The 15,926-nt window shown below is 35.7% G+C and overlaps 1 protein-coding gene and 1 pseudogene across 2 annotated transcripts; one reads left to right on the forward strand and one right to left on the reverse strand.

Annotated features, from left to right (window-relative positions):
- The first annotated feature begins 1,693 nt into the window (after positions 1-1,693).
- LOC132278559 (squamosa promoter-binding-like protein 14) lies at positions 1,694-7,730 on the forward strand. 2 transcript variants are annotated; one of them, XR_009471084.1, is made up of 12 exons: positions 1,694-2,005; positions 2,129-2,790; positions 3,140-3,333; positions 3,419-4,260; positions 4,394-4,468; positions 4,559-4,666; positions 4,752-4,869; positions 5,108-5,243; positions 5,329-5,473; positions 5,579-6,178; positions 6,577-7,421; positions 7,634-7,730. XR_009471084.1 is itself a non-coding variant. In XM_059780373.1 (11 exons), exons 2-11 carry the CDS (start codon positions 2,162-2,164, stop codon positions 7,003-7,005), a joined length of 3,276 nt encoding a protein of 1,091 aa, XP_059636356.1. In that variant the 5' UTR covers positions 1,694-2,005; positions 2,129-2,161; the 3' UTR covers positions 7,006-7,730. The 2 variants fall into 2 exon arrangements, 1 of the variants encoding a protein (XP_059636356.1); XM_059780373.1 differs by having other exon boundaries at positions 6,577-7,730.
- A 6,689-nt stretch (positions 7,731-14,419) lies between these two features.
- Positions 14,420-15,850, reverse strand: LOC132277915 (pentatricopeptide repeat-containing protein At2g22410, mitochondrial-like; annotated as a pseudogene).
- Positions 15,851-15,926: the final 76 nt, after the last annotated feature.

Below are 15,926 nucleotides of genomic sequence, written 5' to 3' on the forward strand. Positions count from 1 at the left end.
GGGTCAGACATGGCAACACCCTTTGCGCAGGTTCCTCTCTCTCACACGTGACCAATACGCAAGCTTACAGGGCCACAAAAGTACGGACCTAAAAACAAACCAAAAAAATATCATCATATCTGATTAATTTTTGCAATTAAAAATTGGCACATCACATTATGTATAAAATGCCTTTTTCAAACAATCATTTTTAGAACGTCAAACATTTTGTTAAACAATTCGACATCATTTTTCAGCAAGCCAATGTAAAATATAAATAAAAAATAATAATTCTAATTGAGAATAATTTGATTAAAGATGTTTAATTGTTTATAAAAAAAATTATAAAAAAAATAATCATTCACCATGATAGATAATTTGTTGGACCTCTTTTTTTTTTCATTGATATTCACACATATGTTTCCACTAAAGTTCGAAACCTTGACATAACTAATTGTATATCAGGAGAAATTATTATATGGTTTATTTTCATAGACATTTGATAACTCTTCGATTGAGAAAATAGCCACACAAAGTGTATTAATATATTATAAAGAAATTTCAATAACGGTATAAATTTAATTGGTCGTCACGTGTCAAATGGACCTGGACCATATAATAATTTCTTACACATAATAGATGATTTAATCTGATATAATTATATTTAATGATGTTTTTTTTTCAGAGGTATAATGGTATTGGTAGGGATTCGAGAGGTAAGTACTTGAGGTCTTATTTTTGAACTGTATTTGTAAATTGAATTATGTGTGTGTTCCAAGATAGATACATATGTTATAAAATGATACATTCTATTTTTTTTTTTTTTTTTTTTTTTGACTACTTTATCATTATTATTTTTTAAAAAATTTTATTTTGTAGTATACCAATAAAACAAATAGGTTTTCTTTTTTCAAGCTCTTTCAAGTGACCATATGGTCACAAAACTGACAACATAATAAAGAGGATAGGAACTGAAATAACAAAATTGTGATGTTTTTGAATAATCTTTGTATTTGATTTATTTAAGAGAGGAGGCCATTGAAGGCCGAAAGGTATTGTGATTTATTGGAGTAAATAAAAGTTAGAAAATAAATAGCAAAATAATTGATGATCAACATTCAACAATGTTAGTTAAGACTTTCGTGTTATGGTCAAAGAAACACGGTTGGTTTCACTTCTTATATTTTATATTTTTCTTGAAGGTTTTTATTATTGAGTTTAATTAGTAAGGTGAATTGTTGTTAGGATATTGTTTAGAAATTGTTTAATAAAGGTAGATTTATCCAAATGTTAGTCATCGTTATAGTTTTATTTTATTTTTTTGACAAGGTTATAGTTTTATTTAAAAATGGTATTTAGGATATTAAATTTTAAATAGTCATTAATTGACAATTAATTTTTAAATATTAGTTATTATTATTATTATTTTAAATTTAAGAACATTGTAAATCAAAATTTCTATTTTTTACAGTTGATTAACTATTTTTTTTCTTTTCATTATCTTCAATATATATATATATATATATAGAAATACAGTGATCGTACTTACAGGTTCAACAGTAGTACACAGTGCCAAGCTTGAATTTCATCTTCTTTTATCGCCTTGAATCATCATATAAACAAAGAAAAAAAGGAAAAGGTTAAATTGGAAGGGTCGTCGATTCTTCGTGGGTCCACGGTAGGCCGGCACTTTAACCCCATGTCTTGTTGAATTTACCGTTTATGCCAACACTGAAAGAGAAAAAAAAGAGAGAAAAGTTCGTTGAAGAAAAGTAAAGCAGGCTTGCAGAGACTTCCCTCTTTCATCTTCTCAGATCTGATTTCTGTAATTTTTCCAGATCTCGACTACTTCCAATCTCCGATTCAGTTCTTCGGTGTTTCTCGATTATTCCCTTGTTAGGATTCAGAGATCTAGTGAGAGAAATAGTTGTTATTCTGATCATTTTCTGCTTTTCTGAATTAAAAATCAAAATTTGGCGGTGAAGGAGGTCTTGAATCTGTTGATGGACTCTACACACCCTTAAAGGTATGAAATTTTTTATTTCTAGGTTTATTCAAGTTTTGTTATGTATGTAAATACCCAGAATTTTAATTTTTCTCTTTTTTGGGTTTTAATTTTTAATTTTTATTCATTTTTTAAATCTCAAAGGTAAAGGATTGTGAGGTTGAGGATTGTTGATAGATGGAAGAGGTACGTACCCAAGTTGCCCCTCAAATTTTCATCCACCAAACCCTAGCTGGTCATTTCTGTGAGGGGCATCCCATGGCGAAGAAGCGGAGTCTACCCTATTTTCAGCAGCAGCAGGAGCAACAGCAACGGTTCACCACAGGGTTCCAAAACCCTAGAGAAGGCTGGAACCCCAAGGCCTGGGATTGGGACAGTACGAGGTTCGTCGCTAAACCGTTGGAATCGGAGGTGTTGCGTTTGGGTACGGTGACATCTATCCAGGCCGAACAGCAACAGGGGAAAAGAGATGAAGTGAGTGGTGTAGTTCCTATGATGTTGAAGAAGAAGTCTGTGAACGAAGACGATGAGAGGCTTCGATTGAAGCTTGGCAGTGGAGGTGGCAGTGGCGGTGGCGGTGTTGGTGTTGATTCTATTGAGGGGCACGTTTCAAGGCCAAGCAAGAGGGTCCGATCTGGATCTCCCGGTGGCTCTACCTATCCAATGTGTCAGGTTGATAATTGCAAGGAAGATCTGTCCAATGCGAAAGACTATCACCGGCGGCATAAGGTGTGTGAGGTGCACAGCAAATCGAGTAAAGCCCTAGTGGGGAAGCAGATGCAGAGGTTCTGTCAACAGTGTAGCAGGTTGGAACTGTATTAATTTGTTTAGTTTTGCTCTGTTTATAATTATATTCTCATTGTATGATATTTTATTTCTTATGATTTGTAGTGAAATTGTTCATGAGGATGACATATTAAGTGGTTTACAGTACTTATTCTTTTTTGTTTCTGGGAAAGAAAAATGCTTTTTGGTTTCTGATTTCTTAGTCATTAGAGCAAAACTTTGTTATTCCAAATTCACTACTATACTACTTCTACTATTATAATTTTGAACCATGTTTTTTTTTTTTTTTTTTTTTTTCCTATCCATTTGCTTATGGAAACAGTGTCAAAAGGTCTCTTCATTGATACCCTTTTGCTCCTACTTTTTCAGGTTTCATCCTCTTTCAGAGTTTGATGAGGGAAAACGAAGCTGTAGGCGTAGACTTGCTGGGCACAACCGGCGAAGGAGGAAAACTCAGCCAGAGGATGCTACCTCGCGGCTGTTGCTCCCTGGGAACCATGAGAACACTAACAATGGAAATTTGGATATTGTCAATTTGCTAGCAGTTTTAGCTCGTGCTCAAGGTAAAAGAGTAGGCTAAATGTATTGGTTGTTTCCTTTCTCTTTCTGTGTGATCTATTAAAATGCAGTTGTGTGTTATACTACTAGGGAATAATGGTGACAAAAGCGGCAATTGCTCAGCAGTACCTAATAAAGACCAGCTCATTCAGATTCTTAGCAAGATAAATTCATTACCTTTGCCGGCAGACTTCATAGAAAAACTGCGGAAGTCGGGAAGTTTTAATAGGAGGATTCCAGAACAAATGTCCTCAGGTAATGGAAACAGAGTGAACGAAGAAGCATCTTCTCAGTCGACGATGGACTTGCTCGCTGCTCTTTCAGGTACTTTAAAAACATCTGCTCCTGATGCTCTTGCAATTTTCTCTCAAAGAATCAGTCAGAGCAGTGAGGCTGACAAAACAAAGCTGGCCTCCCTGGACCAAAGTAAAGGTCTCAATTTACAAAAGGGACCTACTTTGGAGTTTCCTGCAACTGGAGGGGAGAGAAGTAGCACCAGTTACCAGTCTCCAACTGAAGATTCAGATTGCCAGGTTCAGGAAACTCAAGTAAATTTGCCGTTACAGCTCTTCAGTTCCTCTCCTGAAAATGATAGCCCACCAGAATTTGCATCTACTAGCAAATACTTCTCTTCTGACAGCAGTAATCCCATGGAAGAGAGGTCACCTTCATCTTCTCCTCCTGTTGTGCAAACGCTGTTCCCAATGAAGACCTCAAGAGAAAATGAGAGGTCCGAGAAGATGTCATTGAGTAGAGAGGTTAATGCAAATATTGGAGCTAGGAATCGTGGTTGCAATATGCCTCTTGACCTTTTTGGAGGGTTAAATAAAGGTGGTAACAATAATTCATTTCAAAGTTCTCCATACCAAGCAGGGTACACATCTTCGTCTAGGTCCGATCATTCACCTTCTAGTTTGAATTCTTATGCTCAGGTAGTTCAGTTACTTGAACTCTGTCATATTTTTTGAGATACATTATGCTACGTTGCTTGATTTTTATTTCTTTTCATTTTGGTTAAAATTTGTTTACCTATCTGATTTGGGAGAATGTATGGTACCTTCCTAGGATCGAACTGGGCGAATAATTTTCAAACTGTTTGACAAGGATCCCAGTCAGTTACCAGGGACGTTGCGAACACAGGTGAGAAATCCGTGGCCTATTTTGACTTGTTAATGTTCTCATCCTGATAGATATGGCAACCTAATAATGTTTGTTGTCTTTCTCATTTAGATATACAAGTGGCTTTCTCACAGTCCCTCAGAAATGGAGAGCTACATTAGGCCTGGTTGTGTGGTTCTATCAATTTACGTATCGATGTCATCTGCTGCTTGGGAGCAAGTGAGTAAACTGCTATAGTATACTTCAGCTTTCCTACATGCAGCTTATGTGCTGACCACTTGCAGGGTATGCATGGTTTTTGCAGCTTGAAGAAAACCTTCTCCAGCGTGTTAATTGTTTGGTTCAAGATTCTGAATCTGAGTTTTGGAGAAGTGGTCGGTTTTTAGTTCATACAGGCAGGCAGTTAGCTTCGCATAAAAACGGTAAGTAGTGCTATGATTATGATGGTGGTGATTGGACTTGTCAGAGGTTTTGGACTGTCACTTTCTCGTTCAATGATTTCTAATAATCTATTGTCTCACTATGGTATAGATTCCAGAAGATTGAAAAGAAATATGGTCCTAAACGTATCTGTCATTTATGACGTTGAAACTTGGATTCATTATGATGGCCTCATGATCATACTTTCTTGATTGTTGTTGTCTTTTTATCAATCTTCAGGAAAGATTCGCGTCTGCAAATCATGGAGATCATGGACTTCCCCGAAATTGATCTCAGTTTCTCCTTTGGCAGTTGTGGGTGGGCAAGTGACCTCTCTTTTATTGAGAGGGAGAAATCTAAGTACTGCTGGCACCAAGTATGTTTAACTCTCTTCCTTTAACTGGGCAGTTATACTTAGCTTTGGTCTTTTCTTTTAAAAATTAAGTTTGATTGGTTTGCAGGATTCGCTGTACTCATATGGGTGGATACATCTCGAAGGAAGCTCCGGTACGGGCTTGTCAGGGCACTGTATATGATGAGATAAGCTTGGGCAGCTTCGAAATACATGGCACTGCTTCTAATGTACTAGGTCGCTGTTTTATTGAGGTATCGTTTTTGAACTCAATTGATCCAGTTTACATCAGTGAGAAAATCTAGAAAATGTTAATTTGAGTTTTGGGAAGTCTGTGACATCTGCCAATTCATGAACAGGTTGAGAATGGTTTCAAAGGCACCTGCTTTCCTGTAATAATTGCTGATGCTTCCATCTGTTATGAATTGAGACTCCTTGAATCTGAATTTGATGCGTCAAAGGTGCATGATACCATTTCCGAGGAACCTCCTGTTGATTTTGGGTGGCCCAGGTCAAGGGAGGAAGTCCTGCACTTCTTAAATGAACTTGGATGGCTATTTCAAAGAAAGAGGATCTCTTCCACACTTGAGGTTCCTGATTATAAGCTTACCCGGTTCAAATTTCTATTCATTTTCTCAGTTGAAAGAAATTGCTGTGCACTGGTGAAAACCCTCCTAGACATACTACTGGAAAGAGACTTCGGCGGGAATGGACCATCAGTTGAGTCTTTGGAGATGCTGTCAGAGATTCACCTCTTGAACAGGGCAGTAAAGAGGAGGTGTAGGAAGATGGTTGACTTGCTTATACATTATTCTGTACTCAATAGTAATGAGATTTCCAGAAAGTATATTTTCCCTCCAAACCTTGTTGGACCTGGTGGTATTACACCTTTACATTTGGCTGCTTGCATGTCAAGTTCAGATGACCTGGTTGACACTTTGACAAGTGATCCGGAGAAGGTATTCATGTTTTCTCTGATATTTAATTTCATCTCTCCTTTATTTTTGTGTTGTTTGTCTGAGATTTCCCCCCTCCCCCCTAGATTCTGGATTCAGATGTATATTGTAGCCCATCCAGTATGGGATTCATACTTATATGACATTTCACTTTATCATTAGCGATGCTATTATTAGGTTTTTTAAGGCTCCACTAGGGTGTCAGTTTGTACCTGAAGATTTATCTGGGTGATATTACTAATAATTTCACCAACCTTAGTATATATATTTATTTAATATTATATATATGTGTGTGTGTGTATATATATATATATATTTGTAGTTTGTTGCATGGTTTAAATTCTCCCCTCCCACTCCGGTTCTATACATCGTTAATTTTGTTCGTCTATCTTCTTATGTAGATTGGGCTGCACTGCTGGAGTTCCCTGCATGATGCCAATGGGCTCTCTCCATATGCATATGCCTCGATGAGGAATAACCACTCTTATAACACACTGGTGGCTCAGAAGCTTGCTGACACAGAAAATGGTCAAGTATCTGTATCAATTGTGAATGAAATAGTGCGACAATGCTCTGCATCAGATCAGGACCGCAGGCCTAGTTCTCAAATCAAGCAAGGGCAAAAATCTTGTTCCAAGTGTGCAGTTGTGGCTGCAAAATACAACAGAAGGATTCGAAGTTCACAAGGCTTGCTTCACCGTCCCTATATTCATTCAATGCTTGCCATTGCAGCTGTGTGTGTTTGTGTCTGCCTGTTCTTGCGTGGCTCCCCAGACATTGGCAAAGTTGCTCCCTTCAAGTGGGAGAATTTGGGTTATGGCCCAATTTAGTTCGAAGAGTAAAACTATATACTTATTTAAAGGATGAGCATAAATAAGGAAGTAGTGAAGTTACGAAGGGCGAGAGAAGTTCATTCAGATGCTGTTTGAGAATGTAGGAAACTTTTGAGTGGGACTGGAGCAGAGAGATGGGATGTGCAAGGGATGATGAAGACAGCTGTATCGTTCAATTTAGATGCTGCATATTTCTTCCTAAACCTGGGATTTGGTATCTTTTGAGATTCGGCCTTCAAATAGGTCCATTTGTGATGGAGAATAGATTTATTATTCTACATTAGACGGTGGGAATGAAAGGCAGAGAGATAAACCAATCATGTGAAAGTGAAGCATTGGAGGTCCAGGCTAAAGAGAGAGAGAGAGCATAAATACTGACTGCAGATTGGAGTTCATCACTGTAAAGTCAATCGGTAGGTTCATTCAGGAATTAATTACAATATTTATATAGTTGAATAGTGAAATATTTATTCAAGTACATTCACAATAAACAGAGGTCGTGTCTTTTTCATTTCTGAGAGTATTTGGATTTTTTTTTTAACTTTTCTGAATATTTTGCAACCCTTAGGTAGTATCTTCAGATATGTATTCTTAGGGAGTTAACATGAATGGTTTTCTGTATCAGGTAAACGGAGTGTTTTTATCAGAAAGAAGATAGTTTATTACCCGCCGTGTAGGATGGTGAATGGATTCTGTTATAAGATATTCGGATTTTTTTATAATTTCGAGTCTTCTTTCTGCTTAAAATTGATTTTAAAGAGGTCCTAAATCTGAAAAAGGATAAAAGAAAAATTGATTTTTTTTTCTTCTTCCTAATTAGTACTTTCTTACTCTTTTGAGGAATTGTTTGCATCTGACATGAATTGATTATGATATTTGTTATTATTGTCATTGAAAAATTTGTTAGAGATTTTTTTTTCCATCTTTCAAATATGTATTTATTATTATTTGTTTCTTTTGTAACATTGCAGAACAAGTGTAGTGTAGTTTATCAAACATGTTTCTTCTATTTTGGATTAAATTATAGCTCAATAAAAACATATTTTTTGCTTCATTAGAAGAAATTAGGTAAATTATACGGAGTACCTCTATAATTTGTTATAATTATAGGGACCTTATATCTTAGATACCTTGTTAATACTTTCCGAACAATCGACTATTAAACTCTTTAACTTGTACAAAACAAATGTACCGTGGTCTTGAAAATAATTGCGAACACACATTAAAGTGTTCCAACTCCAAACAAAAACGTAACTTTAATTACAAAATATGATAAAAATCTGTAGAGTTATATGATAAATGAAATTTTATATTTATATTAATCATATTTATATTGTGTCCGTGCCATACTTTTTTAGAATTAGATGAGTTTGTCTATTATTCCTGCTTCTTAGGGTATTAACTGCGTAGTAATATCATTTTTCATTTTAAGGGTAATTTTATTATAAAGAAAAAAAAAAAAAAAAAACCACCACACCCTGGAACCATCAAATTCTTCTGAAAAACGTCCTTCAAACAATCGAAGTTGAAAGGTTGTCCTTAAACTATTCATATAATGGAAACATCATCACCTTCGATACCCATACAAAATTCCATGAAAATCATTTTCTTCCACACAATTTCTAATCTTTTTCTTTCATCTTTCTGTCTGAATCGTGTTCCCGATTATCATGATGAACTCTCAACACAAGTGGGAATCAAGATGCTGGGAAGTCAAATAAATCTGCTTCTTTGGAATTTTGTCCCATTTATTCAACATTAAGTTGCCCATCGTCTATGCAAGACTTGAACAGGTGAGTGAAAGCCAAATTCTAGAGTAGAATAGTCCAACTTCACTCTGTAATTGGTAGTTGATTGATGCTTAGAAGAGCATTATACTAATAGCTTCGCTTCATTAGGGTTCCTAATTAACCTTTTCAAGGTAAATAATACCTATGTTACCATATAAATGTCCTCTTCCTTTCCTTCTTTCTTTTTTCAATCTAAGTTTTGCTTCTTGTTGTTATAAATGATTGACTTGTTACCTCCATTACTAATTACTTGTGTTGTTCTTGCTTCAGTTTGAATTCTCAGTTTTAGTTTGAAGCTTGTTTTTTGATTGTCTGATAAGTCACTGGGGATGGCCTAATGAGTTTTTAATTACTATAATAATTTAGTAGGTAATAAATAAATAATACCTACGTTACTATATATATACACTTTTGATTGATGAACAACTTTGACAATACTAACATAATGCGTTATTGTGAATTTTTATTACGACTTCCAAATTAGGATTATGTTTCCGTTTTTATATAGTGAATATATATATATAAGTGAAGATCAGATACATTATTACAGAGAATTGGAATCTTCACGAATTCAATTACGGTTCATGAACCTAGCAGCAGTGTTTGATTTGTTAATTGTTTTGTATGTCAGTTTGATAGTACGAGAGAGTTTTTTTTTTTTTTTTTTTAAGAAAGTGAGAGAGAGAGAAAGGTAAGTCTAACAGAAAAGAGAAAGTGAGGAGGTGGGTAGGGCTTACAAGAGTTAGCAAGAATGAACTTTGACACCCAAATAATAATTAAAAAAAAAAAAAACATGGTCGTACCATTCATGATGCAAATTTTTAAATTTTAAATTTTTTTTTCAAGATATGTATTGCTGCAATGATTGTTTTTGAACAAATTAGGTAGATGCAATTCAATAATCAGTGCGTCAAATACTTAATATGAGATAAACTATTTCAAATTGTTACGAAAATGAACATTAATATCGGTAATTGATATAATTAATATAAAGAGCATTCTTCTAAGATAAAATATTATTCCAAACTAAATGGTAAAGTGTGTGGGGTTTATGAAATGGAATTCCAGCCGTCCTAAATGGGTCCAGGACTTCAACCAAAGTCATTGGACGAATCAATAGCATTTGGGTCCCCAGATATCCAATTTGAAGTCCTCTGTTTAATCTACATGGTCTGTTCAATCATAATCGAATAATACTTTATTCAATATTTTTCTTGTCTGATTGTAATTGGTTGGTATTATACTCAGATCCATTTGACACAAACAAATGTTTTTTTTTTTAGGTGTCAAATGGTAATTGGTTGGGACCATTGATCCGGGACAATGTAATAATTTCTAGGTTTTCATGCAACCAATATCTGCTCCTGTAATGGAGGATGGAGGGGAGTAAAGGTTGTTTGTATGAGGAAAGCACTGACAACCATTGCACATGTACCACGTTAGTGATGTATATATACAAGTAGTACTATAGCAGAGAGGGAAGAGCTAACTGCTGAAGGAGAATAAATAATCCGAGTAAAGAAGAAGAAAAAAGAGTTGGGTGAAGATGAAACCTATCGTCCTGCAGCTGTGGTATGTTATCCTGATACCATTGGCAGCCGCGTCGGCATCTGCGGGTACAGAAGTAGCAGCAGCAGCAGCAAGTACATCAATAGCACCGCCGGGCTGCAAAGAGAAATGTGGCAATATAAGTGTCCCATACCCTTGTGGCATTGACAACTCTAGATGTTGTCAGAATGAAAGCTTCTTGCTAAAATGCGAGTACGAGACTTCCTTGGACTCTTCTCCTGGATTAATGATATACAACATACAATTATTAGCCGATGTTTCAACATTAAATTTTGAAATAATAATAGTAGTAGTCATAATTTAGCTTGATACCATGCATTTGCATTTCTGGTATGCTGTTGAATTTGCCACAAATACTGGAATGCAGTTTTCTATGGAGGGGGTACGTTGAGGGGAAGAAACAAAATGAAAATTTTTCAGAAAAATGGAGGTTTTTTTGTTAAAGCATCAAAAAGTTCGGATCTTGAGGGAAGTGGAGCTAGATAGGGCAACCAACAATTATGATGCTCAACAACTTGCCGGCGAAGGAGGCTTTGCTACCGTCTACAAAGGAGTTTTAGAAGATAGATCAACAGTGGCCATCAAAATGACCACCTTCCGCTAGAGGTAATAATCGAGCAATTTCAACACGAAATTGACGTTCTTTTTCAGATCAACCATGCACATTAATGTTGTTAAACTCTTGGCTTGTGTTTGGAGACCAAAGTTCCCATTGCTGATTTACGAGCTTGTCTCGAATGGATCACTCTTATGACCACATCCATGTCAACAATGTTAAGATCATGGGTAAATCGTCTAAGGATTGCTGCAGAAAGTGTGCTCGCACTAGATTACTTGCACTCATCGGCTGAACCCCCAATCATTCATCGTGATGTGAAGTCCATGAACATACTTATTGATGAAAATTTCACTGCAAAAGTTGCAGATTTTGGAACTTCTGTACTAATTCCATCGAATCAAACTATTCACTCCAAAGTAAAAGGCAAGTTTGGGTATATGGATCCAGAGTACCTAACTACTGGTATTTTGACAGTAAAAAGTGATGTTTATAGTTTTGGAATTGTCCTAATGGAGCTTTTAACTGGACACAAGGCCAACTTCATTCAGTAGTTCATTTCTTCGGTGAAACAAAAAAAAATTATCTCAGGTTCTGAGCTTTGGAGAAGATGATCCAGGGGAAATGGATCGGATAGAAGCTGTCGCTGAGCTGGCTCGGAGATGTCTCAGTAGAAGTGGCATGAGGCGGCCTACAATAAAGGAAGTGGCTGAGAAACTGATTGGAGCCAATGAAAGGGAGGAAGAGACGGAGAGCTTGCTAGGAGGTGAAAGAGCTGCACCATGCCGATGAAGAAAATGACACCATGTTTCACACGAAGTCAAAAACACTTTACATCACAGCATTAGACAATTGAACAAGCTTGATCCGGTGGTGGTGGTGGTGGTGGTGGTTTGTGTGACAGAAGGCAGGGCAGCAATTGGATTCACTTCTATAGCATCCTTGCCCTCATATCTTTGTGTACTTATTATGTAGTAGTGTTAAAGCTGTTTAATATGTGTAATGGTGTCTTTTATCAGTATGATCATTGTCAGCAATAGGTATTGTATGCACTTCTATTCAGTAATATGTATGAAAACAAGGTGTGTAAGAATTTTTTTTTTTTTTTTTTTTTAATTAAAAAAAGAGTAACATGATATGAATTTTCCTTTTACTTAAGTTGAAAGTTTGATATCAATCCCAAATATGATCAAATTTTTTTCAATCAATAAATTTATTGTCTGAGTGACTTAATATTGTTACACAAGAATTTATTTGATTTCATATGTGCGTACTTGATTGTAAATGTTGAATATTATTAATGGAATTCAATGACCATTTACATCCATGTTATAAGATCAAACTAGTTGTCCATTACAAATTGTCCTCTTGCTGAGATTAAATTGCTTTCATTTTCAGAGAGTCCTATGGCAACTTCTTTGTTTGACGAAAACTATGATTCTTATTAATCTAAATAATACTGAATAAGATTTTTAAAACTAAAATATAATAATGCGTACAGCATAAAAGGAAAAAGAGATAATGATAGATATCAGAATAAACTTCCTACACCTTCCAGCAAAAGGGAAAAGGAGATAAAAGAGAATTAATTGAGAAAGTATAAAGAGAATTAATTCAAAGAATAAACTAGTTGTTTGTTACAAATTTTCGTAGCATATATATATAGATCATTAAAATTGAGTATATTTTTTCTTACATAAACATTTTTAAATATAGCTTGCATATGCAATATATAAACAACTTTCCCTGGGTGGGCTTCCCAGAAAACATCACATCTCGGCCACATAATTGCATCTTTAACTCCATTTTTGTGCACCCATCTGGGTGGCTCATAATGAAAGGAAACCAGGCCTCAAGTGGGCCACCATGTTGGATTAAACCCAGTTGATGAAATGGGTTTAATCTGACAAGAGAAGATGGGTCAACATGGGTAATTTCTAATGGGCTTGTGGTCACGTTATTTCTGCGAAGGCCCAATATTACAATACCAATGGAATACTGATAAACGTAGTAAATGCTTGGATTTACAATTTTCAGGAGGTACCAAAATTATACTGGTTCACTAATTTCTCATCATTCTCTTTCTTAGGCAAAAAAAAACATAAAAAAATATGTTACTTTCTTATTACCAAGGCTGTGCTTGGTGTATATAGAATTACAGTTTTGGAATTGAAATTGATGAAATTTTTTTAGAAAATTGGTTCAATTTTGTGAGTCACTTTTTTTTTTTATTTTTTTTAATTGTACAAATTTTAATTCTGAAACTTCAATTTCATGCAATCGAATACAACTTTAAAATAAATTACATGCACACTATTAATGATCTTGTAATCTATTAATATCTCATTTAACTCTTAAAATGGATGGCAAAAGTGGAGAGAGTTCGAATTTTCAAAAGAACAAAGTGTGCCTTAGTGATATATATTACTTGTCAAATGGGAAGAAGAAAAAAAAATCACACGCATACTTGAGAAATAGTGCAATCAGATCAGTCTGCTTAATAAAAAAATTACACAAACCTTTCATAAATAAAAGGTGTGACTTTGACTCCCTCAAACGATTTGCGAAGAATTTGATTGAATGGAGTTAAGGGTTGTTTGGAGGTTGCTATGTCACGGGGTTGTTTCTTAAGATTTTTACGCCATAGTCCATAGACTCGTTGCAAAATGAAGTACAAGTAGAACATACCATGATACCAAGAAACAACACAATTTTTATCAAGCTAAATAAATTAATTCGTCAACGTGTCAGTCGCCTAGTAGTATCCGATTCTTACTTTTTAAAGAAAGGTTAAGGATTCAAGTCTCAGTAAAAATAGATGTGTGTAAGTGTCAACTAAAAATAATAATAATAAATCATGGAATTACAAGTCAAATTTCCTTGAATAGACGTCTACCAACAATTTAGAATTTTCCTAGAAGTATCACATGGGCCTGTCTCTCACCTCAAATATTAATTCCATACACAATTCCACCAAGCTTTCAGACACTTTCCAATGGACAATTAATTATGTTCTAAAGCAGTTCTCGGTAACTTCGGTGAACATGAGCACATCAAAGTGTAAACTCCGTGATGCACCCTCTTCTTGGAGGGATTTTATCATTTGGGCTTCGCATAGATGGAGACGCTGAAACCTCATAATTCAATCAATAAACTTGTCTTTTCTACCACGGTCAACCAGATCTGGATGGAGCGTAATGAAAGGGCCTTCTCAAACAAAAGGAGAACACAAATGAGAGTGCTGAATCGCACCATGGATTTGGTGAAACACAGGTTAACTTCCTTGACTGTATGGCTTCGTTTGGATACATAGGAGAAAAAAGAAATGAAATGATTATAAGAGAAAAGAAACGAAATGAAATGAAATGAAATAATAGCTATAATTTATATTCATGTTTGGGTAGATAGGAGAGAAAAGAAAGAAATTGACAATATTGTTGTTTGGATAACACAAAGAAGAGAAAAGAAGGAAAAGGATAATAATGAAATTACCATCTTACCCTTTTTCTTGCAATATTGGTGAAAACCAGCTTTCTTCCAAAGTGCTCTCTATAGGAACCAAACCAACTTTCTCCATGTCATAAAAAAGTTCTATAACTTCTTTTGGTTGATTGTTTTGTGAATACCCTGCAATTATTGCATTCCAAGACACCACATTTCTATAAGGCATTTCATTAAAATACTTCCTTGCCAAATCTAACTCCCCATTTTTGGCATAACCATTGATCATGCTAGTCTATGAGAAAACATCTCTCGTTCTTATCTTGTCAAAAATCGCTTTTGCAGTAATCAAGCAACTACATTTTATATACATATCCAACAAGGCATTCATCAAATTTAGACTACAATTCAAATTATTATTTTCTACATACTCGTGAACAAATTTCCCTAAACTTAAGTCTCCACTTTGAGAGCAAGCCGAAAGCACTGTGATCATAGTAACTTCATTAGGTTCAACACTACTTGACAACATCGAGTTAAAGAGCCTCAAAGCCTCATGTGGCATATTCTTCTGCGCGTACTTGTCAATCATTGTGGTCCAAGAAACAACATCCCTCTCGGTAATTTCATCAAACAACAAACGCGCATGATTCAAACACCCACGATTTGCATAAAAATGAATCAACCCATTTTGCACAAGCAGATCAGAAACAAAACCCACCTTCCAAATTTGACAATGGACCGATTCGCTCACTTTGAATCCACAAAACAGCTCACACGCTTTGAGCGCAAAGACGAAGGTTCGACTGTCCATTTCAACACATTCCCAAACCATTCTGCGAAAACAAGAGAAACCCATCTCAGGAAATTGAGCTTTGCAGTAACCCCTGATCATTGTATTCCATATATAAACATTGGGTTCTGGAATTTGGTTGAAGAGCAGTTGAGCGTGATCTATGTTGCCATTGTCGGAGAGTGCACAGATAGATATCACTCGGCTTAGAGGAAAGAGGTGAAAAATGAGGCCAGTTCGAGTTATGTGTGCTTGAATTTACTTCAATTCGAACATGGAATTGCACGACACCATGATTAACAAAGTTGGGTTGGTGATCATGAAACTGTTCTATGAGTTCCATTTTGGTTTTTGGAAGGCTAATTTTGTCTCTCTTTTTCAGTTGTTTCCTTTCCCCTCAAATCTCTCAAAATTGAGGGGATTTGATTTTACTGTATTGGAGGGATTCGGAGGGATAGCCTATCTCTCCAAATCCTTTCCAATCCTTTTTTTTCTCTTCTATTCCCTCCATCCAAACACACTTAATACTATCATTCCCTTTCTTTTCTCTCCAAATCCCTTTAAATCCCTCAATCTAAACGAGGCCTAAAGGATTTGCACACTGCGAGGAGGGTTTTGCTTGAATGGGATCTGCCTCAATCCTTCATCAGGCCGCCGCCGGAACTGGATTGACCACCAGAGGCTCTGCCTCATCTCACAGCGCTCACCGGATGAATTGTTGTTCCAGACATAACTATTCTAGGGTTCTTAGAATATTAATGTCTTCATT

The sequence above is a fragment of the Cornus florida genome, unplaced genomic scaffold (genome assembly GCF_030987335.1).
Source record: "Cornus florida cultivar Cherokee Brave unplaced genomic scaffold, ASM3098733v1 CherokeeBrave_3.0.0_Hap2_Chr10, whole genome shotgun sequence".
Taxonomy (NCBI): Eukaryota; Viridiplantae; Streptophyta; class Magnoliopsida; order Cornales; family Cornaceae; genus Cornus; species Cornus florida.